At 42.7% G+C, this 23626-nt stretch overlaps 1 protein-coding gene across 1 annotated transcript; it reads right to left on the bottom strand.

The window, feature by feature from the left end:
* Positions 1-3621: 3621 nt before the first annotated feature.
* Positions 3622-23112, bottom strand: ppap2d (phosphatidic acid phosphatase type 2D). Its single transcript, XM_034710607.1, has 6 exons — positions 22309-23112; positions 7781-7938; positions 7345-7631; positions 7172-7229; positions 5383-5559; positions 3622-5159 (listed from the first exon to the last, which is right to left on the bottom strand). Exons 1-6 carry the CDS (start codon positions 22514-22516, stop codon positions 5055-5057), a joined length of 993 nt encoding a protein of 330 aa, XP_034566498.1. The 5' UTR covers positions 22517-23112; the 3' UTR covers positions 3622-5054.
* Positions 23113-23626: the final 514 nt, after the last annotated feature.

Genomic DNA, 23626 nt, shown 5'->3' with positions numbered 1-23626 from the left:
CCACTTACACACAACACAATAATCTCTTTATAAACAGCATCAATATTGTGTATCGGGTTGTGCAGTTGTGTATATGAGGGATTATAAAGGTATGTGTGAGGGTAAGTGTGATAAATGGCCTTAGTGACCTTCTACATATGCACACAGATACAGTATGTATGTTCACAAACACTTTACTCATAAACATAGTGTGGTGGGTAAGAATCATTTAGACATAGGCACACTCTGAACTAACATGTTGAAAACACACAAGAGATGTTTTCTTTAGATGTGTACCACTTGTGAGATCATCTCCTAAGAGCTCTAGAGTGAGTGCTGAGGTCAGCTGTATACATCCCCCTTTATGAGGTTCTCTTGAGTAATGCACTGCAGTTTGCTTAAGTGATGAATTGGCTGTTTTCATGATTCCCTGGCTTGCAAAAACATGGGATGAGCTTCATGTCACTATTACATTAAAATTACACGTTGTTGTGTGTGTGAGGGAGGCTCAGCTATAAGACCTTGCAACCAAGGATGGTCCTCCCACCCCTCCGGCAGCCGTCACTGACACCTCAAGGGTCCGAATGTTGTTTTATTAAAATGGTTTTTGTTTTGCATTCCTGTCGGCACTTAGCATGGGGAACAAACATGAACATCCACCCCCCCGCCACACACACACACACACACACACACACACACACACACACACACACACACACACACACACACACACACACACAGCAGAGATAACTCATGCTTCAGACCACAAACTATAAACAAAGTGGTTTGGTATCTCTATCTACAACGTGTCTTGTCTAGGTACTAAAAAGATAAGCTTGTTTTTTCAAGAATGTCAAGTCAGAAATGTACATTGCTGGTTATGATTCTGAGTCACATCTTTACCGTCAGTTTTATCTTTGTTTTACTATTTAAATATGTATACAGCTGAATTGTTTGACAGGTGACAGAGACAGAGGAAGGTATTGCTGTCTGAACTTCGACAGAGAGAGGCTGCAGGTAGCTGCGGTCGCCCTAACCAGACACATTCACCCGGACACTAAAATAAACATACAACACATTATTGCGCCAGATCTTATCAGGTGACCTTTTTCTTTGTTTTCAACTTTCGGAACAGCTCTTGAGTGCTTAAGACAGTAAGAAGACCTCTTAGATGGTAAATAGAGGTTTTTTCTGCTCAATTTCCTGCATGTCATGGCGGTGTTCACAAGGCCAGTGAGCACCAAGAAATGTGATGGTTTATTAACAAAGCTAATTTGAATATCGTCCTGAGCAGTGAGTATGATTAAAAATAATGTGAGTAGATTTATGCTTCTTTTAATTTTGCTATATAGACATTTTGTAGAATCTCACTTCTTTGACATAACTCCATCCAGCTCTCACTTTAAGACTGGTCGTCTCAAGTGTGAGTCTCTATTCTGTCCATCTCCAAATCTCATTTGTAATTCCTTTATTCAACGGCATAAAAACTTCAGAAACACAATTTAATACAGCTGATTTAAAGTAAGTGTGCAACAACTCCAAAGTCACACTGGCTGTAGATCTGGGTTGTTTTTACCAGAAGATCCCCCTCAGATCTTTTCAGAAAAGTTCTTGGGGTTGAATTGCTACTTTACCTGAAACCAACATGGTTCAGTACATCTTAATCCCTAAAGATGGAAGAGAGAGAGGAAGATATCTCACCTGGAACATGCAAACTATTGCCTTTCACACACTCATATCAGCACATAATGTGCCCACTTGCAGTCCTAATGGCCACAGCTAGTGCATTCATTGACTTCCATTACTGTGGGAGATTTAAAAATATGAATAGCAGTGAAGGGCCAAGGGAGCAAGTCTGAACTTGAGCATACTAAAGAGCCCATTAATCCTTTTTAATTCTATTAAGAATTGGTTTGCAGCTGGATAAGAGACCAGCAGAGTTCCAGAGACTACGTCTGTAATGCCTCAGAGACCCACAGAGAAAAGCTCTTACTTACAGAAATTCATTTGCAAGAAAATGTCTTTTCCGCACGGATGAATCAATTCACAGCAGTGAGCTGCTTTATTTCGTAAATACATATATTTTGAATTTTGTGAGGATTAAGAGAGTGTTTTACATAACCGTCAAAAGGGCTATCTCATTAATGGGGCAGAGTTTCATAAGGGGAATCTAGTTGTGCTAAAAATGTCTCAGTGATGTTATCAATGTCAGACAAAAACATACACGATACAGGTGTCCCTCCTTGGACAGGAAGAGATATGCAGGTGAGCTACGTGCTTTCAGCAGCACACCTACCTGTGTGTTGATTTGGATCAGTGCTGCAAAGCATCCGCTTTGGTATTTTTGCACCTGTCCAATTTCACAACAGTCATAATCTTATCCAGAAATTCCACAAAGTGAAACACGAGGAAGGAAGGAAGGAGAGGAAGTTTCCTTTCACGTTGAGTCACTGGGACAGTAATGGCTTTCACCTGTTCAGATAAGACCTCAAATAGCCTCCGTTTTAAATGACCACAGTGCCCTGCTCCTGTTCCCACTGTGTGCACAGTCACAGCAGTGTAAATAGTAAAGCCCTCCTGCTTGAACCTAGGTAATATGAACACACAGAATGCGCCTCAGCTTGTCGACCCCTATTCATTTCCATTAGGGCAAAGGGTGAATGAGGAAGATGCAGGTCACAGTGTAAACCAGATGTCATGTTTGACAGGCTGTGTAAGCCCTTGTCATAGGAGCAGTTTACCTTTGGCCCGTCTCGGTCACACACGCACCTAAACACTAGACAATAACAAGGAGGGTGGCAGGCAAAGATAGACAAGAACCTGTCACACAAGCAGCGGCATATACGTTGCTCAGGAATGAAAAGTGTCTCCTTAGCTACAGTATTATGAAACAAAACAGGCCCGAAAACCACCATCACATTCCTTCCCACCCCGACACCCCACGCCCATCACCCTCACTCTCCCCAATATCTCCCGCCCTCTCTGTTCTGCCAACGGCTCCATTACTCCCTCCCTTCATTACTGGGCCAGGTTTCCTGCTCTGCCCCCCTTACCTCAGCATTATGCACAAACCCATTACTGTAGCTTTCCTTCTCTGTCTGATCTGGGCTGTTTTTTATGCCCCCCCCTATCCTGGAAATGGATCAGAGAAAAAAATAAATGAAAGAAAATGCCTCAGACGCCCCAACCTGTATCTGGCTAAGCATCTCCATGGTAGCATGACCCCCTGAAATAGGCCATCATGCTTCACTGCACTCAAAAAGAACTGAGAGCAGGGAAGTGGGCAGAGCAAGGAAGGGTGTGAAGAGGAGAGAGAGGGTTGTATTGAAGGGAAGTAGGATAACACAGGAGTGGAGGAGGATTCCCCCAAACACAGGAGGTTAAATCACTTAGCATTTCAGTGTTTACGTTTTGTTTCAGCCCTGTTTTCCTTACCTCCTCACACAGTCTGGTATCCTGTTTCTAAAGAAAGAATGTCTCCGTGTTGATGGACTGATCTCTGCGTAAGAGTAGCCAGAGACGTCCGAGAAGACATAAATATTGTGACATTAGATTAGGCATGTGTGTGTCAAGCAGGTATGAGAGGGGCTGTGGTGCTTTACTTTCCAGTCTGCTGACGCTGAGCATGAAAGAGGACAAAAAAACATTCAACATTCATTTTATTGGTTTGGTTTTTTGAGTACAGTGGTTATTTCTGCCTTTCTGGCATTCACAGACGACACAAACAAATTATAACAATAACTGGGAACACAAAAAATATAGCTTTCTGATAATATCTGTGGCTCAGTCTAGTAGTTAAAACAGATACAATAGTAAATCTCCGTACCTGATGGACATACGTAAATACAAACACTAAATAAACATGTAAAAACTGTCCAAAACTGGAACTAATACTTTTGAAATTCTGTGTGGTTTATAAAATGACATTGCTATTTACATTCAATTTGAATAATTATCATTTCAAGAAAACAAAAGACAAACAAAAGTTTATGAGTCTGCCATTAACGAAACAAACACTGATTATTCAAACTTGTGATAAAATATAATATTGATTACAATTACAAGTTCCATTATGTTCAAGTGCTATTAATAAAGATACACAGGGGGACTGCTGGGGTGGCAGCCCCTCCTGTTAGAGTGGCATAAATCAAGGTGCAGCTCAGAGTCAGGGGCAAAAGTGAAAGGTTACAAAATTCAGTCAAACCTCCACCTCTGAGACACTGTCAAGTGGTTAGTACAGAAAAGAGGCAGTAACGTGGAAGGTCAGAGTCCTCCTCAGCACTACCTTGGTTACAAATATAAGAAAGTTAAGATTGTATAACAGTAAATATACTGTTTTTCTGCTTACATATAGGTTAAAGTTACGTTATAGTGATTCAGGCAGTCTGATTAGAGCAGTTGCACAACAGGCCACTAAAGGTAAAGATGTTTAGAAGTTGAAGCCAGTGCTTGTTCCTTTTCACTTCCAGTTCTGTCACTTGGTACAGAGCTGTTTCTACACCTGAGGTCTGGTGGTCTCAGTTCACAGCTGCTGTGCAGGGGGGTGTTTTTTTCCAAGCTGAGCAGAGAGTCAAAAACAAACAGGAGAGCTGGTGTTTTCACCTCTCTCACCCAAAACATTTCAGTTTGGAAGCTAACTAAATGCACTGACCAAATGCCTCTATTAAAGAAAAAAAAACAGGTTAAAACTGGAAACTATCAACATTAGCAGCTTCTAAAAATCCTCTTGAAAAATAGACATTTTAATTTTTTTCTTATATAAAAAATATCTGTAGTATTTCTATGCAGTTCTTTTCACTGGACGGCTATGACTTGCAGTCAAATGTGCTTCTTGTATTTCACATATGTGAGTGTGTGAACATGTTAGATAACGTTGTGAATGTATGTATGCAAGTGTTTCACTATGCTCGAAAGAACAAGCATGTGTTAGATTGTACTCGTTAATCATATCCTTCTCTTAGTATGATTCCCTTTCTCTCTTCTTCCTCCTCATGTGTGCTATCTAACATTCTCCCTGTCTTCCTGCAGTCCATCTTCTCTTATCTTCTGATTCCTGGAATGATTGCACGTGTCTGCTAACAGACCGTTTGCTGGCTGGACAGAGGGCTCTCCAGAGAAATGCTAGTGGGAGACAGGTCTGGACGGGTGCAGGGCTTGAACATGGAGGAGATGTAAAAGGCCTGCAGGGACAGACACAAAACATGTCAGGAAATATACGTAGACCACACATGCTGTCAATCATCCTCTGTTTATAAACACTATAGAGATCAGACTGGGGAAAATGAGGGAGAGAGCCTATTGTTTATGTTAACTCGGTCAACAGAGAGCGGAGAGAAACAAATCCTGTGAAGACAAAGATAACTGTTTTTAAAGAGTATTTAGACAATAGTGATTTCAACATACCACCCAGTATGCAGTGAGTCCTCCATGGATGAAGCCAGTGAGGACGTCAGAGGGATGGTGACGGTAGTCAGAGATGCGGCTCAGGCCAGTATAGATAGCGATCATCACTAAGAGGAACTGTAATAATGGGCGCAATAGCCGAGCTCCCCGCCACGAAAACCGTGCCTGAAGGTAGAACTGCAAAATAAAAAGAAGATTTTTGTTAAGTTGATACTAACTTATAATTAGCAAGAAATTAAAATGTGCTTTTATTAGCTTGTGTGAAAGAACAGCCAAATGAAGTATAACTCTAGTCTACAGACAGCGCTCTCAAAGTGAAACATCAGTCTGCTACCCAGAGGGGAAAGACAAGCTTGGCACATCTCCTTCAGCAGCGCTTTAGCGCAGAGTGGATGTGTGTCTGTAAAAACGGGGTCACAGGGCGAGTTGACAGAGCCTTGTGAGGTGGCTGGAGGTCTGTCTGGATCCGCTGAACACTGGGGAGCATGTGGCATACATTCCTGCAGTGAGGCAGACCCACACCGGCCCTTCTCTCCTTCTCCTCTCTCGAGCAGGTGTCACCACTCCTGCCTTAAACACTAGCAGCAGCTGGCCCTGGTCTGGGTGGCATGTAGCTACAGGTTTGACACAATCTCTCAGGTCTGCTGAAATACTGGCTAGCAGCTAACTTACAAGCCAGAGAGAGTATGTGTGTGTGTGTGTGTGTGTGTGTGTGTGTGTGTGTGTGTGTGTGTGTGTGTGTGTGTGTGTGTGTGTGTGTGTGTGTGTGAATATGTGAAGAAACAATGAAGTGAAACGTGAAGAGGAGAGAAATGAGGGTAGCTCACTGAGGCCACTGTTTTTTCTCAGACCATTTCTCTATCTCAGTACTCTATCCATTTATTATTCCTATTGAAGCTCCCTCTACTCATCCTTGAAGAGCTGCTGTTTCGTTTGAATTGTAAAGAGCACAAGTGCAAATAAGGTAAGCAGTGTTTCCCTTTTCTCCAGTCTTTGAATTTGGACGGTGAAATCCTCACTATTTTTTCATTCATTTCATTAGCTGCATACATTTGACTTTTTGAGTTACATCGTTAAAGGGTTAATGAGGGGGGTCATGATAAATATGGACATTTAATGGTTAATAATGTGCTTTTGTCTCCCTCTAACTGTTGTTTCTCTCCCACAATGCACCAATGAGCAGTGGGCAGTGCATTGTGACAGAATGAGAGGGTGAAGAGAGGGGGGGCCGGGATGGCGGGGTTGAAAGGGTTTTTCTTACTGAAAGAAGCCTGTCGATCTCTCAGCAGGCATATTCAGCCCTCCACCCCCCTCCTCTAAATGAGACCCACAACAAGGCCTCCTCTGTCTGTGGAGTCTCTTCATCTATTCATGCTCCCCATGGAAAACATTCTCCAACTCCCCCATCCCTTTCTGTCTCACCATCTCTTTCAGTTCCATGCAGGATGCCTTTACAGAATTGTTGCTCTCAAGGATCTCCTCCCTTATGATCAGGAAGTGTGAATATATCAAACAACACATGTCTGTGTGTGTTTTCGCATGTTTAATAAGCTTATCTAGCTAATAGTTGCTCAGAGTGTTTCTCGGCCTCCAGGGAATGTGGTTATTTCAAATAACTGAAATGATAGTGAGAGTTGTAATATTCCCCTAACACTGTAAACACAATGTAGAATACTATAATTACTCAACACAGCTCAGATGAAAGTGAAGGTCACATTCCAGATGGTTGTCTGTGTGTATGTGGGTGTGTGCGCGCGTGTGTGTGTATTTAACAGTAGGTTTGACTTACTGCCAGGTAGAGCATAGTGTACATGGCGAAGGAAGCGTGGCCGGAAAAGAAAGACTTCCTGAAAGAGAAGGTCAAAAAAGATGCCGATAGTTACACATTAACCCTTAAAGTCAAGCACCTTTAGTCAACAAGCATAATCTTTTCCCACACACACACCCACACATAACACACACCTTGCTTCCTCCACCATCTTTGTATTAGGCTGCGGGCAGTCCACCCGTGACACGTAGCTGCCCGGAGTGCAGTTTATGGACGCATATGTGATGTTACAGACGGACAAGAAGTTGGGCCGCAGACGTCCCACACTTAACTTGGCCATATTGGTGAGAGACATACCCACACAGCAACCAAACATGAAGCTGCCAAGCTCCTTGTACAGGCACGACACATAGAAGTTTCGAACAAAAGCTCTGGAGTGAACACCTCGGAAACGCACGCGATAACATTCACCCAGAGCGATCTGAGAAGGAGAGAAGACAAGTGAAACTGGTTAAGTCATACAGTACAACTGCACAAATACTGAAACCGTAAAAGAGTGTTTGTTTTGCTAAAACATACATGATCCTACACATGAACTCCTTATGCTAATACCTAACAGGGCTGTCTTACCGTTAGGCCTGTGATGATTATACCCCCAGCAATGAGCAGGCCATCAGGGATGGCCTCTCTCGGCAAGTACGGATAAGTGATGCTGGAGTCTCCGCAGAAGAAGCCTCGCCTGTAAGGAGCCACCGCCTTCAGCTCACACGCAAAGAATGGAATGGAGGCTGATGAGATGTGGGAGAGAAGGGGAGGGGATGTGGGCAAAAAACAAAAGATGGCCTGATGAATGTCTGTAAGTATATGGTCTGTGCAACAAAGATAACAGAAAGAGAGAGAGAGAGAGACAGACAGACAGAATGAGGCAGAGACAGAGACACAGCTGTCTTGCAGGAGCATGAAGGGAGCAGCTCTTAAAGGTGTCAGTTATCTGGTGACATGATTTCCAGATTCCTGGGGGATCAGGAATTCCACACATAGCTGCTTCCAACAAAGGATTGGGGAGAAGGAGAGATGATGGACAGAAAAGGACAAAACTAAACAGACTGGGAGATGAGAATGACAGGGGACAATTAAGATGAGGCAGGAGGAAGAAGATATTAGAGGATGTGTTACACAGAAAATTGGAGTTTACCAAAAGAAGACAATAAACCCTCTGTAAGAAGGGTGAGGAATGTTAACACTGACACCTTTTCACCTGATGAGAAGCAACAGTTTTCATTTCATTCCATCTTAGAATGAAGATTAACTAATGTCTCACATACGCTTCCTGTATAGTCACTAATTATATGATCTTCATATCAGGTAAAGGATGTCAAGGTCTAGCACACTTAAGCAAACAAACGGCACAGTTAAAAGTTAACTGATTAAACGCTGCACAGTGATAAAAAGAGATGCCTGTGTCCCCCAAAACAGGGGCTAAACCTCAAGGCTTTTAATTTGTAGGGTACTTAAAAACGAATGGCCAATAGCCCCGCGTAAGCCGACCAAGCCTGCTCCAATTCTTTGTCCATTATCCCATGTCCCCTCGTCACCCCATGGAATGCAGCGAGGACATGGGACTAATCATTAACCTCTGTGCCTCTTCCTGTCATCCCAGGCCTGCTGGTTGGCTGGAATGCACCCAGTCCAAAACACTGCTCCTGCCAGGGAATCTCACAGACTACGTGACTGAGTATGCACAGACCACACACTCGAAGTCCAGCACCAGCACAGAGAGAGATTACAAGCATGTCGTTAAGCATTCATAAATAATGTGCAGCACAGTAATACCTGACCCAGTATAACACTTTAAGACTTGTCCATATTAGGAATGCTGCTGCTGCTTTCACAATATTCTCTGTGTGCTGTGACAACCATACAGTCCATCAATACGGCTCAGCCTCGCTGAACTGATAAACAATGATAATGAGGGAAACAATCTATAGGCTTTAGTCTAACACCACAAAAACACATGAAGAGGCCACTCTTCCCGGCCATGTGACCAAATTACTGTGAAAACTTTGTGTTAACGACCTGTAAAGTCACGCTGCCCTAACAAAGACACAACATAGATTAAAAAAACAGTCCTCTTTCATATATTTTAAGGGGGGGGGGGGGGGGGGGGGGGGGGGCATAGTCGGAAAGTGAGGGAGGGGGACAGAGAGAGAGGGAAGCATGTTGCCGGCAGATAGCAGAGGTTGTGACGCCAACAAAGAGAGAGAGGGACAGAGATAGGAAACACCTCTTATCTGACCTCGATCTCCCACTCATCTCATTCAGTCGCCACGTTTTCAGCATCGACACACGCACACACACTAACACACCAACATACATACAGCTCTGGCTCATACTCATGTCCCACATATAACTAAATACAGCATGCTCTGGAGCTGTCTGACATTTGTTTTGAGGTTCCGGTGTTGTCTGAGTGTTCCTGCTCCTCTAACAATGAAATTACTTTAAAACAATTCAATCATCATCTTAATCATATTTATATGTTAAGAATCTAATGATGTTAAACTTTGCAGACATTGCTGCCACTTTAGTTTGTTTTGTTACTTTAAAAGACTGAAAAGGTGTTCATATGTCAGGTTTATTACATAACACATCTTGTGTAACAGTAAAGTTACAATAAACAGCTTGCTCTAAGTTCTCCTGATTTGTTAATATGAGCTTAGATTGTCAGAGTATAGGGTAATCTCCCTTTCTTTCACATCAATCTAAAATAAATATCCTGTATGAGGGTGTCCTTGTTCCTTTTAGCCACCTGTATTAAATGCACTCCCTTAACCTCATAATCCTAATCCTCTTATCTGTGTGTATCATACATTTGTGGTTCGGTTCATGTCTGATTCAAACTCTGGACTTTTTTTGTCATTTGGTAACAATGAGCTTCAGCCACGTTTAAATGTGCTCTAACAAAAAATCCTCCAACAAACAGTCAACAGTGACAGCCTGCTGGCGTGACAAGAGAGTTGTTTTGCATGTATTTGCATGTGTAGGTTGGTGTGTGCATGTGTTTACACACTGTATGCACATAAGGATGTGGGGTGTGGGGTGATTGTGTTGCAGATTAGTTTCTGTTTGTGAGTATGATGAAGCAAACTGACTAGATCAGTTGCATTGCGGTCAGTGTTTTGTTTTAATTAAGACATTTTAAGTAACACTTTCCTGTGACATCATTCTCGGTTTCCTCATCAACTCGGGCATGGTAATTTAATTTTTCTGACTGTATAGTAATGACTAGTATTAAGTGGCAGAACAGAGTTGGTAGAAGTAGAATATAATATTAATGTTTGCATTAGTGTATAATCACCTGAATATAAAAGTACTTTTGTTTTTTGTTATCTTAGAATGAGCCTTTAATTACTACACTGTCATGTTTCTACAGTGGGACAGAACAGACAATCTCCAACGGCCATACATGTTTTTGTAGTGAGTGGCTGCTCGAAATAAAAGGAGGAGAAAATGAAGGAAGAGTGGAAGGGTTTTTGAAAGTTAACACTGGACAAATGAAGGATGAATCACAGGAGATTTTTGTCCTCCAAAACCACTGTTGCTTCTGGGATTTTTAACAATGGGTGACCAAGGGAACGTTTTAATCTAGAATCTGACAGCTAGATATCACTAAAATAACTCAAATATGCTGCTGTGTCGATTTATTCAACATGTTTTTGGGGCCTTTTTTGGGTGCCCAAACTATTAAAAAAAAGGATTATTATTAATTATTAAAAAATGATAAGTCAGTTTAGCCGGTTCAATTTAGCCAATTGGTTAAGTTGCGCACCAATATAGCGGCCGGCCTGGGTTCAATTCCAGGCCCTTTCCCGCATGTCATTTCCCCACTCTCTCCCAGTTTCCTATGCTATCCACATTCCTCTCCTCTGTCATAAAGGTGTATAAGCACAAAAATATAACTTAGAGCTGCTGTGAGGAACTTTTGTTTTGTATCGATTCTGGCGCCCCTTGTGGACAAAGCGATACCTCTTATCGCTTGTCCTATACATGCAAAAGTAGTGTTTTCAACAAAAGCCTCATCCTGTTGTCTTCAGCAGTCAACTTTATCAGGCAATGTGATTATTTTCCGTGAAAACAGTCAAATAAAGGCTGTTTCTGAAGCGAGATGTCGATCAACTGGTCTGACACCTACCCCCTCAGGGTGTTTTCAGGCATTAAAAATGACAACAGAGAAGGTGTCAATGTTGCTGCTGATAGACTTGTTTGCTATTGAAGGTCATAAAGAGGCATCAGTATCATTTTCAGTCTGTTTCTCAGCCAGTTCAAAACTCCTCACAGAGCCTTTAAAAAAATAAAAACTTGTAAATTGCACGATTGTTCAGAGTTAACTCACATTTTGGTATATTTCAAGTTCCAAATACTATAATCCAGAGGTTCCCAAAGTGTGGGTAGGGACCCCCTGGGGGGTGGCGAGACACAAATGGGGGGTTATGAGATGTCTTCCATGTTTTTTTTTTAAGTTATCTTAAAATTATACATTTCACACATTATAGTAAAGAATATCAACAAAAATAGTGGCTAAACTTGAAATAAAACCTTGAAAATAGAAAATGTAATGAGTTTTCTGCCTTTCTTTTTGCCAGATGACTCCTTAGTTTAGGGTTAGTGAACAGAGAATTATCAAAAGCATCAGTAGCAGTAGGATAATTCATAACGGCACAGGAAACACAGCCACTTGCTCATATAGGTAGTCTGATTTTCTGCAGACCGGCTAAATGAAGCCACAATAAATCACTTTGAGGGACAGTGGGGGTCAGAAGTCTCTGGCACCTAAATTTGGGGGTCGCGGGCTGAAAAGTTTGGGAACCCCTGTTCTAATCATCATGAGAGTGGAGAAATATGCTTGCTTGATGCTTGCTTTTAATTCATGTTAAGGTAAACAGATTGTTATTACATAAGTAATATCTGTTTTATATTGCAGGTAACACAAATATCTCCTTCAAAATCACTGCATTACTCAAGTTTCTTGGCATAACGGACGTCGATTGCCTCTATCCTGCAGTTTTGAACATGTTTGGACAACTCAACATTTGATAACTACTTTGGATTTTTGGGACTTGCTTCAAAGTTTGGGCGAGACACCACGGTGGCAGCTTTAAATGGAGGAAGAGATTGACCTTCCTACAGCAGCAACAGCTGCCAGGGTTTGACAGTTCTTTTAACCTAAAGACAATGAAAGGTATTTCATTTAGCCAAAATTTAGACCTCCAAGTTCAACAATACTCCCAAGCAACTGGCCCCCAGAACTCATCTATGTACAGTTTAGCTCCCGTTAAATGGGAATTAAATTTGACTCAAATTTCGGATCAGTGTTTCAATTTAGCTGACATGGATCAACTAAAGATATAATGTTACATCATAGGACCCACAAGACTTGATAGTAGTATGATACACTCAAATGTTATTGATTTTCAGGTAATGAAGAATGTGGAATCGGGTCCTTAATAGAACCATGTTTCCATTTCTGCTCAAGGAGGTTTCTTTCTTCTTCCCCTCAACAATGTTACTACTGCACCGCTTTCTGATTTCCCATGACTACCGTGGATCACATCCCAGAACATGGATGCATTAATTATGTATCAAAAATATTAGTGGCCTTCATCAGTTTCCACTTTCTTCTCTCCACCAGTATAGCCACTCCTCTGTCAATAATCAATCATCCTGTTCTGACAGAGAGGTAATGGACATATACCCCATTAAGAACCAAACACTCTGGTTGCTGTAGGAGACCATGGTCTTCTTAAAGGATACTTAAAGTGGTCTAAGGGAAAACATGTTGCTGAGCCAGATAGCAGCACATTTTATTACCACAGGGTTGCAGATGCTGATGGCTTGCAATTGTTTTCCAACTATTGCATGACGCCCATGAATAGATTTGGCTCCAAAGATGAAGAACCAAAGTTCACTCCACTGTGGCAAAGCTGTTTGCAAAACTCCTCAAAAAAATAAATCCACCAAAATTACCCCAGCTGGAGTTGTGTCACAAATTCTCAGATCAGAACAGTGAAAAAAAGAAAGCAAACATCCCAGAAACCATGTGGAAAGTTACTCAGCACAACCCTATACAAATTACAAGCTCCTGTTTCACAGTCAACCTCCATGCTTTACAACTACATTAAAACCGTTTTCACAACAAGACACAAAAACCCTCCAGAGACATTCGCATCATCTGTCAGGCAGCTGTGAGCAAACCTCTGCACCTGGCCAAGACATGCTCAAAAAAAAGAGCCAGGCCAGGAAAGCCTGTGAAGAGACCCAGTAAGAAGAGGAGGAGGAGTAGTGGGCTGGCTAACACAGCCGGGCCAAAATGTGCTGCTTGCTGGGCCTGACACTCAAAGCAGGAATGCTTTCAAATAGTCAAAAGGGATAGAAAGAAAGAAAGGAGGGGGAGAAGAGAAGGAGGGAGGAAGGAGAAGAGGAGGAATGAGAGCAGAGGGGATATGTGCCTCACTCTGAGAAACTCCTCTGGTTCTAATTTACACATCTATGACCACAGCCCAGAATGAGCTCACTGTGAGAGGAGAACAACAACCAAGAGCGAAAAGTGGAAAAAGAAAACGTTTGCCGAAAGTGAAAAAGACAGAGAACAAAAGGAGAGCAGATGGTGGTTATTCATCGACTTGCTTCATGGTCATGTTACTAAACATCTGCTAATCAATACAGTGTCAGACTAAGAACTGGGCTAAAATGCATGGCCTCAAGGCTTGTAAATTGACGAATGGGGATGAGGGCAGTAATACTGGTGTGAGGGAAAGCTGGAGCGATGGAGCCAAGAGAGATGCAGAAAGGGTTTGTCTACAGAGAACAGCAGACGAAGGCGATTAGTGGTGGTTCTGGAATGTGGGGGTCAGAGATCTGGGCTCTGCTGGGACCCGCTCTGTAAACACAACCCCACCTCAACCAAGCAGAATACCCCCCAACTCACATACAGACTCACACAGACAGAATAACCACACTGGGATGCAAACAAACCAAACCCACAGCCACATAGACTAACAGACAACCAAACAATCCCACCCAAAACCCACCAGCACCTCAAAGACAAACTAACCAACCAAACAAACCACATTAAGGCCAGACAAGCTGAAAGACATGCAGGCTGAAAGCTAGTTCGCTATCATAGAACTTGCTGAACTCATGTGGATGCTTCTGCTGACAACAGCCTGTGCATCCTCATAGATTAGTATGACACTCAGCCTAGAGCTGTATCTAAGCCACAGTAACGGGCATCTGCTTCATCACACCCAATAATATTTGACTGTGCAGGCCTCGTTCTACATTTGCCCTTTGATAGGCTAGATAATAAGTGAGCTGTCAGCACAGGTCCATCTGGCCTGCAGCTCAGGACTGGGCAGCGCCTGGGCTGCAACTCAGCTTGTTACAGCACCCTTCAAGGGTGGTCCGTCCACCCTCGCTGGGCCCCCTCACCAGCTTGCATGTGCCAAAGTTTCCCAACTAAAGTTTAAGCTGCTTGTTTACCTTCGAGTCAACCTTGCAAAAAAAATAATAAGCTAGTGAACTGAACTGCAAAGTGTCGTAATTTGAATCTCTGCAAGCATGATAATCCCCGGTTACGACACTTCAAGAAGCTGTGTGAGTGCCTGCCTAACATGCTCATAAACAGCAGTCTGCACTTGGGCTGGGTGGGCTCGTTCAATTATTCATGCAATAATGACTTTCACTGCACAGAGCTGTCTCCAACAGCAAGCCTTGATCTGTTCTTTCCTACAATCACTATTTCGTTTGAGTCAGGTACATTAAGGGCAAAGCCAAGTATTATATATTCCACCTGATATTAAAAAAAGTCTTTGTTTGAGGAGGCAGTCTGGGAAGAGACTGTACGCACCATCAAACAGGCTCAAGCACACAGAAGAATGAAGTCACACACACACACACACACACACACACACACACACACACACACACACACACACACACACACACACACACACACACACACACACACACACACACACACTCTGTATAGGGCAGGTTACACTTAAACAGGGGGTGAGGTCATTCGCACCAAGGCTGTGATTATGATTGGCAACCGTAAACTGACATAAACCCAATTAAAGTATTGTGTGTGCAAGTGTGTGTGTGTTTGCTTGAGTAAGTATCATCGTAGGCGGTTTTCCTGTTCATCTTTGGTGGCCCAGTCCAGGTAGTGAAGAGGTGGATAAGGGTGAGTGGTTGCCCCCTGCGCTGAGACACCCTTTTTGTTGTCATAATTGGCTGGATTGCTCTGAGAGACTGATCTGTTTGGTCTGCCCTGATGGAAGCACAAAGACACTAATCAGCTGGGAACAAAGAGAGACTGAGGAGCCCAATCAGACCTGGATCTTTTTAAATCATCTGCTGTCATCAACATCTGCTGCTGCTGCTGCTGCTGGACTGCATACAGTGTCCTCAAGTGGATACCCATTGCACTGTGTTTAGATCAAATGTTCAAGGCCCATGTGTTTTTCCTGTTTGCAAAACATATGCTGCATGTATCCAGATGATATATTGTGACAAAAACAGACTATCTAAACCACTAAAAAACAGATGAAAGTTCTTTACAAGACAAAAACGCAGATGTCTGTGATACATTTCATGCACAAAACTGATGTTTTTGAATCTTTCACCTTCACACCAGGAGAGCTCTTCCTTGCGACCTTCACTGTTACTGTTACTGCAAGCCAGTGGAGACATGCTCCCTAAAGCTGCTTCTGTTCTCTCCACACTTCACTGACCTGCTTCCTGGAGCCCGGCTCTGGAGGTCAGGGCATGAGCGGTGAGGTCTAAAGTGGGCTGTCTGTCTGCTTGTCTGATTCAGGCAGGAACATAAAGGACCCGCCACTCTGGTATGCACCTTGGAAACTTTAAAGCAGCTGTCTGGTGGGTTCTGCGGTGTAAAGGTAAGGGTGTGTACTATGAGGTGAGGTGAGGGCTGGCAGAAAGTACAATGTGAGAAGAACACAGGGTTGTGGCGAGACAGCAGGGGAGGTATTTGGCAGAAGGCAGCCTGCTGGTGCCGGTTCTCTATGTATGGAAAGAGCTGAAGGCTGCAGGGTTGTTTTGTCTGTGTATTCTGGATTGCATGAAGTTGGAACAACTTCAGAGTGAATCTTCAGAGGATGAAGGGAGGGAAGGCTACGGCAGGTGAAATGTGACACAATGATAAAACAGACTCGATGATGGGTGAGCATATCATGGCGCCAAGGGTATTCGCTAAGTCTCCTTGTAGGGGGACTGGGAGAAGAGGACGAGTCATTAGTTCTGAAAGATGTAAAGCAGAGGCTACAGGCTGTGTTGGGATTCAGGTAGATACTTTAACCGGAAGCCTTGCCAAGCCCATTCTAGCTAATGAGCACTGAGGATTAGAGTACCACACACATCTTTATTCAATCATTATGGCTAATACTATGGACCACCTTGGGCACTTACGGAACCGTCATGGAGGAGAAGATTGCAGCTGCCTCATTAAAACTACATTTGAAGCTATTTGCCGTCTGAACCCTTCCTATCATTCTCAGAGCAACTTCCTCTCGAGGACATGAACAGACAGCTGTGGACAAGATCCCTCAGGCGCCCCTGGGTCTGACTTCTGACCCCTACTGTAAATCCTCAACCCCTTCTCTCTTTCCACACCTCACTCCACTCTCCCTCCCTGAGGCCGTTCACTCATTCAGGCTCTCACTTGCCCCTAAGCCTCCAGGCAACTGAGACATTTCTTAGGCCTGAGCTGGCTCTGCTGTGCTAATGGGAGAGGGAAGACGCATTGACAGTAAAGTATATGTGCCCATGTGGCCTCCCTAAGGAAGGGCGCAGCTAATGGATTCCTGAACCTTTGCAGTAACGTCAAATAGGAAGGAGATGCATTAATATGCTGACAAGGGAGAGTACGCAAAATCACTTCTTCCACTAGCTAATGATTTGTCTGAGGCGTCTTTAATGACTCTCCATCTGTCAGAGTGACGCCAGTGTGTTCCATAACTTCAGTGTGTTTGATCAGAGCCTGAAGCACCCAGCAAAACAGGACCGGCAAAATTGTCAACAAACAGTACGCACATGGCACATAGTACGGCGTCCACATTATTAGCAGGGATGACGCATACATAAAAAAACATCCGCACCCACACTTTTACTCATAAACACACACACAGTACACACACAAATACATACACACAGGAGACAATTTAATATTCCTGCCCCTATACACACTGACATGCTGTGACGTGTTGGCCTCTCGCTCTCTCACTCACTTGGCAGCTTTCTCTGCCAAAAAGAAAGAACCAGGAATCCTCTTAACATAACCCTGCCATCCACCCAAAACACACATGCAGACATGTAACACACACACACTCACACACCTATTTACATTGCTGGAACACCTTCAGACCCAAAATAGAGTTTGCCTGGAGAAAAAGGGGAGAACAAGGGGACAAAAGCAGAGATTAGCTGAAAAGAGGGAGCTCTTTTAGAATTCAGATCAGAAGTAGATACCAGTCCTTTGGTTCTGGCATGCTGCTTCACGTCTAGGACAAAAACACACACTCACACAGAATAGTGATCAACGGATTGCAGCTTCTTTCTGTTTTCACTAGCGAATAAAACCATTTGAAAATCTCAGCAGAGAAAATCATTCCTTTTTTTATCATTATTACAACCCAACCTTACATCTTGTGAAAGTGTTTAACTACTTACCAATTAACCTTTACAAAAAGGTCAAGCCCAGACAACCATAATGTTCCCCTGAGCTGTTTAAGCTAACTGCAGGTTTTCAAGTGCCAATTCCAATTATTTCCCAATGACTCTTAAGAGAGTCAATAACTGGCTTTATTGGGGTGATGACAGAGTAAGGACCACCTGTGCTGAGGGAAACAGCATTACAGGCAGGGAAGCCTGTCCCTGCATGCTCAGCAGATATACCAAACAGCCGACACCCCCTGACCTCCGGGTGGCTGGACGTTTGATGTCCGATGTGGCCACAGGGCACAGATTCTGTCAGCTCTCTCCTTGTTAGACTTCTGTAGCCCCAAAGAGAATGCATACGTGTTGACACTCCAGCAGCACACACTTTCTTTCACATTCTCCAGCTTTCATGCAATACTGACTCTGAGCTGAACCAGAACAACATATCTATGTGAAGAATCCTTCAAGTGCACGTCAGAGCAGCAACATAAACAACAGTGACTTATTACTAGAGTACAATGTTAAACAGGCCCCATGTTGAACAAGAGTAGGATCAGGTAGCATGAGTCAAAGCCTCAGCTGATGTATCAAGCATTCAAAGCGGTTCATTCATAATTCCATGCTGTTTAACAAGTTTATCTCTTCACTTTTATTGTGAAATAAGCACTGAAGCGCTCTGAGAAACAGCGAAATCCTCCGATCATGGTGGAATCCCTCTTCAGCTGATAACATAATGACGCCAGGATGCTGCAGGGTAAATTCCACACTTACATCAGTGAATAAGTCCTTTACGGGAGGACTAATGCCACCGGGTCAACTGTCTGAGGGAGACTGATGATAGCACATTCAGGGGAAAAGTGGGTTAGTCAGAGATAAGAGAGTTAAGAAAAATGAAAGGACTAATTCATTTTAAATAAGTGATGCATTTACTGCCGAATGCCCGCAGATGAGTCAAGATCAAGCCTCTGCTGATAACTGACATGATGGCTAACAGGGCAGAGACAGGCAGACAGACAGTGATCTGTTAGCAATCTAATGGCATTACCAGAGGTTAAAATGGTGTAACAATAAGTTATTCAGTACTTTATCATTTAATTACTCAGTGAGCAATGCACCACATTGACAGGTGTAGTTTAAAGCTGCCATGATGAGCTTTGAACTGGCAGTCAAATATCTGAGTTTAAAATTGAAGCCTCTGTATGACCTAAAGTAGCAAACTAGACAGTAAACAAAGATGTAGTTTTAAAATAAAGTTTCTCGTAATGTGTGTCACCACTGTCAATAATTCAGATTGAAGCAATTGAGGTCACATAGGCTGGTTGGTTTACAGCAAACTTTCCCAGTGAGTATGTGTTAGCCAGTTTAAAAGAAGCACTAGGGGTTCTTTCTTTAAATAGTACCACACAAACATGTACAGGGCAGGAGGAATTACAAAAGAAATGTGCAGTGATTGAGCAAAGGGTAACCAGAGTCAATCTGGTTTGGAAAATGATCCATAACTGTGTCACTTCCTCATAGAAAGGCAGATCAGAGCCTATTATTCATTAATGAAATACATCACAGGATGTGGCTGTTTCAAGTCCATGGAGGTCACAGTGGACATTTATTTAATAGGACTTCCTTAAAACATCACCTTCATGTCAGCCTTGCAACAAATCCTTCTACTGCTGATGGCTTATTTCAACAAAGACCTAACATGACAGTGAGGCTGTGGCTCAGTGGTAGTCGGACATTTTTGATTGCAAGGTTTGGGGTCTGATTTTAGATCCAGCTGTCCATATACCGAAGTGTCCTTGGGCAAGACACATATCCCTAAAACTGCCAAGCGTTGTGTGCAAAGGAAAGACAATACTAATGGGTGCTTTACATAGCAGCATCTGCTATCAGTGTATGAATATGGTATCAATATGACATGTAAAGTGCAAGTGCTTTGTAAAGACAGTCAATTTACAAACTAGTGGAATGCTTATAAATGTAGCTTCATCATCAAAAACTCTATAGAAAAGAAATGGTATCTGTTAGCTTAACCCTATGCTAATTGTATGACTGGTGCCAAAACATAGTTTGCATAGTGTCACCCTGTCATACACATCTTTCTGTCACCTCTTTTTGAAACAAACAACTTAGCGAGATCAATAATCTAGCCTCCCCAGCCGTTTTCTTCCTTCCGCAAGGGTTTCAAAATCTTTAAAGACTTGTTTACAGGTTGTTAAAACCTGGTAAACAGGAAACAAATGTGCCTGTAAGACTAAAGATGAGATATGACAACTGCAGTACGAGTGTAAATCTCTTTAACTTAACAATAGTCTGTTCAGTCACAACTCACACTTACTCCTCTCTGCTCTGTCCAGTGTGAGGCTCAGTGACTCAGTCTCAGTATGGTTATCTAATAAAATGGAGATGAGAGCCATCAGGCCATGAAATTTGTGGGTGCTTTCTCCTTACGTGTCAAAGGAGAACTGAGAGAGACTATTCCCTCTCTCGTGCTGACAGATGCTGTGTCACCAACCACTTCCTAAACCCCAAACAAAGCTGCTGAGAGTACAGCTAATAGCATACCTGCAGGGGTCAAGAATAGCACGACAATGAAACTAACTGCCTCGCACTGTTGTTTTTCACTACCAGTCTATTTCTTCGTCTTTAACTGCCAACCAGGCTGAGACCTGTCCGTCTGCCTAGACAAGTTCCACCTCTCGTGTTTGCTGCCGGTCCAAATAACCGCTCGCTCACACGACTCTGATGCTCCCTTCCCTCTTGTAGTCATGCAAGATGATGACATAAAACTCACAAAACTATATTTTGTATGACACATAACTAACATCCAATACAGCCGGAGCAGAAGTGAAACTGGGTACCTCTGTTTAAAGAGGATTTCAGTATTATTATAGGCTTCACGACACTATGAAGAGAGTTTGAAAATAATTTTAAAAGATATTTCCCTACATCAATAGAGATAGAAGTAATGTTCCTTTTCTGACAGCAACAATCACCAAACTCTTGACAGATTAAATAAAAGAAAAATGATCAACTCCTCAAATGCGATGCATCGTTTTTGACTGAAGTTTATAAACACAACAACAAAACTACCATTAAAATACTGCATACATGGTAACAATAATATTACATAAGGGTGACTTTGTTACTCATATTTTTGAACACTTTGTGTTTCAGTCTTGCCACATAAAAAGGATTGGAAGACCTTTATTCAGATTAAAAGTTCACAATTTCTAATATTAGTAGTTGAAACTATAGGGCTCAGTGAAAGGGAGTGTAACTGGTATTATATTGGATCTTTGCTGGTAATAATACCCAACATAATGACAGTTGTGATGCTCTGTGTTGATACAACATATTTAATCACAGTGGTCTCTGATGTAATTAATGTGTACATATGATGCTTATCAAAATTACAGACTGTTTTCAAAGTCTTTCTATCATTAACCTTTTCTTAGTCAAAAATGCAAATGCTTCTCTACTGTAAGGTTAAAAACGTGTGGTTTCATTGAAGCTGAATAAACAAAATAAGACATTTTAGCATTCCATGTTAAAAAAAGACAACTTTTTAACACGGTGAAAGTGTCTCACAACATTCAAGTTGAGTCTACTGCTGTGTTTTTAGAGCTCTGGCGAATCAAATTTTTGACCACTCCTTCATTTTGGCTCTGTCAGTGGCCCCTGTGTTGTTGTTATAGTTGCGTTACTGTTCTTTCTCAGTGTGAAAACATGGCTTCATTTTATCAAATTATAAACTGGTGCAGATTTTCAGTTGAGCCCTGCTCATTATTTGTGGATGAAATTCAGTAATCCTATAGTGAGACGCTGCAGCGCTCATTTTCGGCACGACAACATGACAAGCACGGGGCATGTTTTTTATCCCAATTCCCACGTTCTTCTCCCGGGAACTTTGGGGTTTCCATGGGAACAGATGAATTCCCGGGACAACTCTGCTCCTGCCAGCTGAGCCCCCCCCTCCCTCTCTCTCTCTCTCTCTCTCTCTCTCTCTCTCTCTCTCTCTCTCTCCCTCCATCCCTCCATCGCACCCTTCTGCCCCCACGTGCAGCGCAGAGGGGAACGGGCTGAAAGTTTTCTGCCTTTTGAACACTTTATGTTTGACTTGTGGAAAAATGTTTTGCAGCTTCGTTAACATTAACAAATCACCATCCCTAGTTCCCCCACCAAAACAAGCTGAGTTTAAACTCCTTCTGACCTCTGAAGAAGTCAACATGGTGTACTTATAAGCTGTTGACATATGCAACCAGAAGATTCTGAGGGTCATAGGTCTTTTGAGGGAGCCCACACAAAATGGATTAAACTTTAAAGGAGGGAAAGTGATTTTCAGTTTATTGAAATAAGGATAGCTTATGGTTGCCTGACTAAAAAACACTCCCAGTTTAGTTTGAAAGTGAATAAACTCATCTTACCGATAAAAAGACATACAACATCCAATCCGACGAGCATCTTCCTCTTTGTGCAAAGCAACTTTTCCTCCTCAGGTTGGGCGAGGAAATGTTTCCCAGCACCGTTTTCCTTCCCTTCCCCGGCCCCTCCGCTGTCAGCTAACCGCAGCTGGAGCTCCGCGTCCCGGGGCAGCGTGCTGCTGTTGGTACCGGTGGAGTTGAACTTTTGCATGTCTTTAAAAAAAATAACAAACAACTTGTTCCAAAAAGGTAGTTGCAAAGAGTCCTTTAAGTCTTGACTGGCCGGTGAATGATAGACACTTTTCAGTCCATCCGTCGTCGGTGCAAGAAATCCATGTCAACCAAAGTTTGACAGCAGCAGACCCCGGTCAACCAGCCGACTGCTAGTTCATGAGGTAACTTTATACGTTTGACAGAAAAAAGTAAAAGATAAGACAAAGAAAAACGGACAGAATGTGGAAAAAAGGAGGAAAACAAACATCCAACACAGTTATACGCCTCTATAAACTTCTTGTGAGGGAGCGCGTTGTACTCTGAGCTCTGAATCGTCCTGAACAGTCGACCTCTGTCAAGCAAACATGTGTGGCAAACACAACTTTGAGTTCAAACTTTCAAAATAAAACGTCTTCATTGATTCATGGCTGTCTTGCTGTTAGTTGAGCAATCATGAGACGTTGATTTTGGTTGGAAAATGGCGCAGTTTCCGGTGTTATTCCGTGTAGCTTGACGCACATGCAGATCCCGGCAGAATCGATGTGGCTGGAGAACACAACATGTCCCATTCACCTGACCTGGCAGCTGTGGAACGACTGCCCCTCTTCCCGGAGATGTCTCATGTCCCATTAAACTGTCCCACCCATGACGACACGTCCCATACAGTTCCTGTCCTGCCATCAGTGTGCCCCTATACTGTTCTTCTGTCTGATAATGCAGAAATTATTAAGATAGCCCATGAAGAATTATCTTTTCAACTTAATGGGCAAATCTTTTCAACAAGACTAAGGATGTAATATAACTTTACCAATGGAACATTATATCAGCTGTGGTTTCATCCATCAAAAAAAATAGACTAACATAAACCTGAATGAATTTATTTCATCATCATAGCCCATTTATTGCACAACCATTACCCTTTAGGCAACATGCGAGACTGTCTGGCAATTAGATTTTTCCACAATGTTGACTGTAGGTCTACTCTGTCTGCAAATGAATACAGAAAAATAACCTGGGCTTCAAACATACCACTATAAGATCACATGATGAGGTCTTTCTCTACAGGAAGCTTATTAAACGTTAATGAAAGTTATGATCTAATGCATGG

The sequence above is a fragment of the Notolabrus celidotus genome, chromosome 20 (assembly GCF_009762535.1).
Source record: "Notolabrus celidotus isolate fNotCel1 chromosome 20, fNotCel1.pri, whole genome shotgun sequence".
Classification (NCBI taxonomy): Eukaryota; Metazoa; Chordata; class Actinopteri; order Labriformes; family Labridae; genus Notolabrus; species Notolabrus celidotus.
The sequence above is the reverse complement of the archived record's forward strand: the minus strand, read 5'-3'. Positions and strand labels throughout refer to the sequence as shown.

Coding starts and splice junctions, on each gene's coding strand:
- ppap2d (XM_034710607.1), bottom strand. CDS start 22,516: ATGCAAAAGTTCAACTCCACCGGTACCAACAGCAGCACGCTGCCCCGG. Junction 7,939..22,308: donor TGTTGTATGTCTTTTTATCG/GTAAGATGAGTT, acceptor ACATCTCATCAG/CCTCCATTCCATTCTTTGCG. Junction 5,160..5,382: donor GACTCACTGCATACTGGGTG/GTATGTTGAAAT, acceptor CTGTCCCTGCAG/GCCTTTTACATCTCCTCCAT.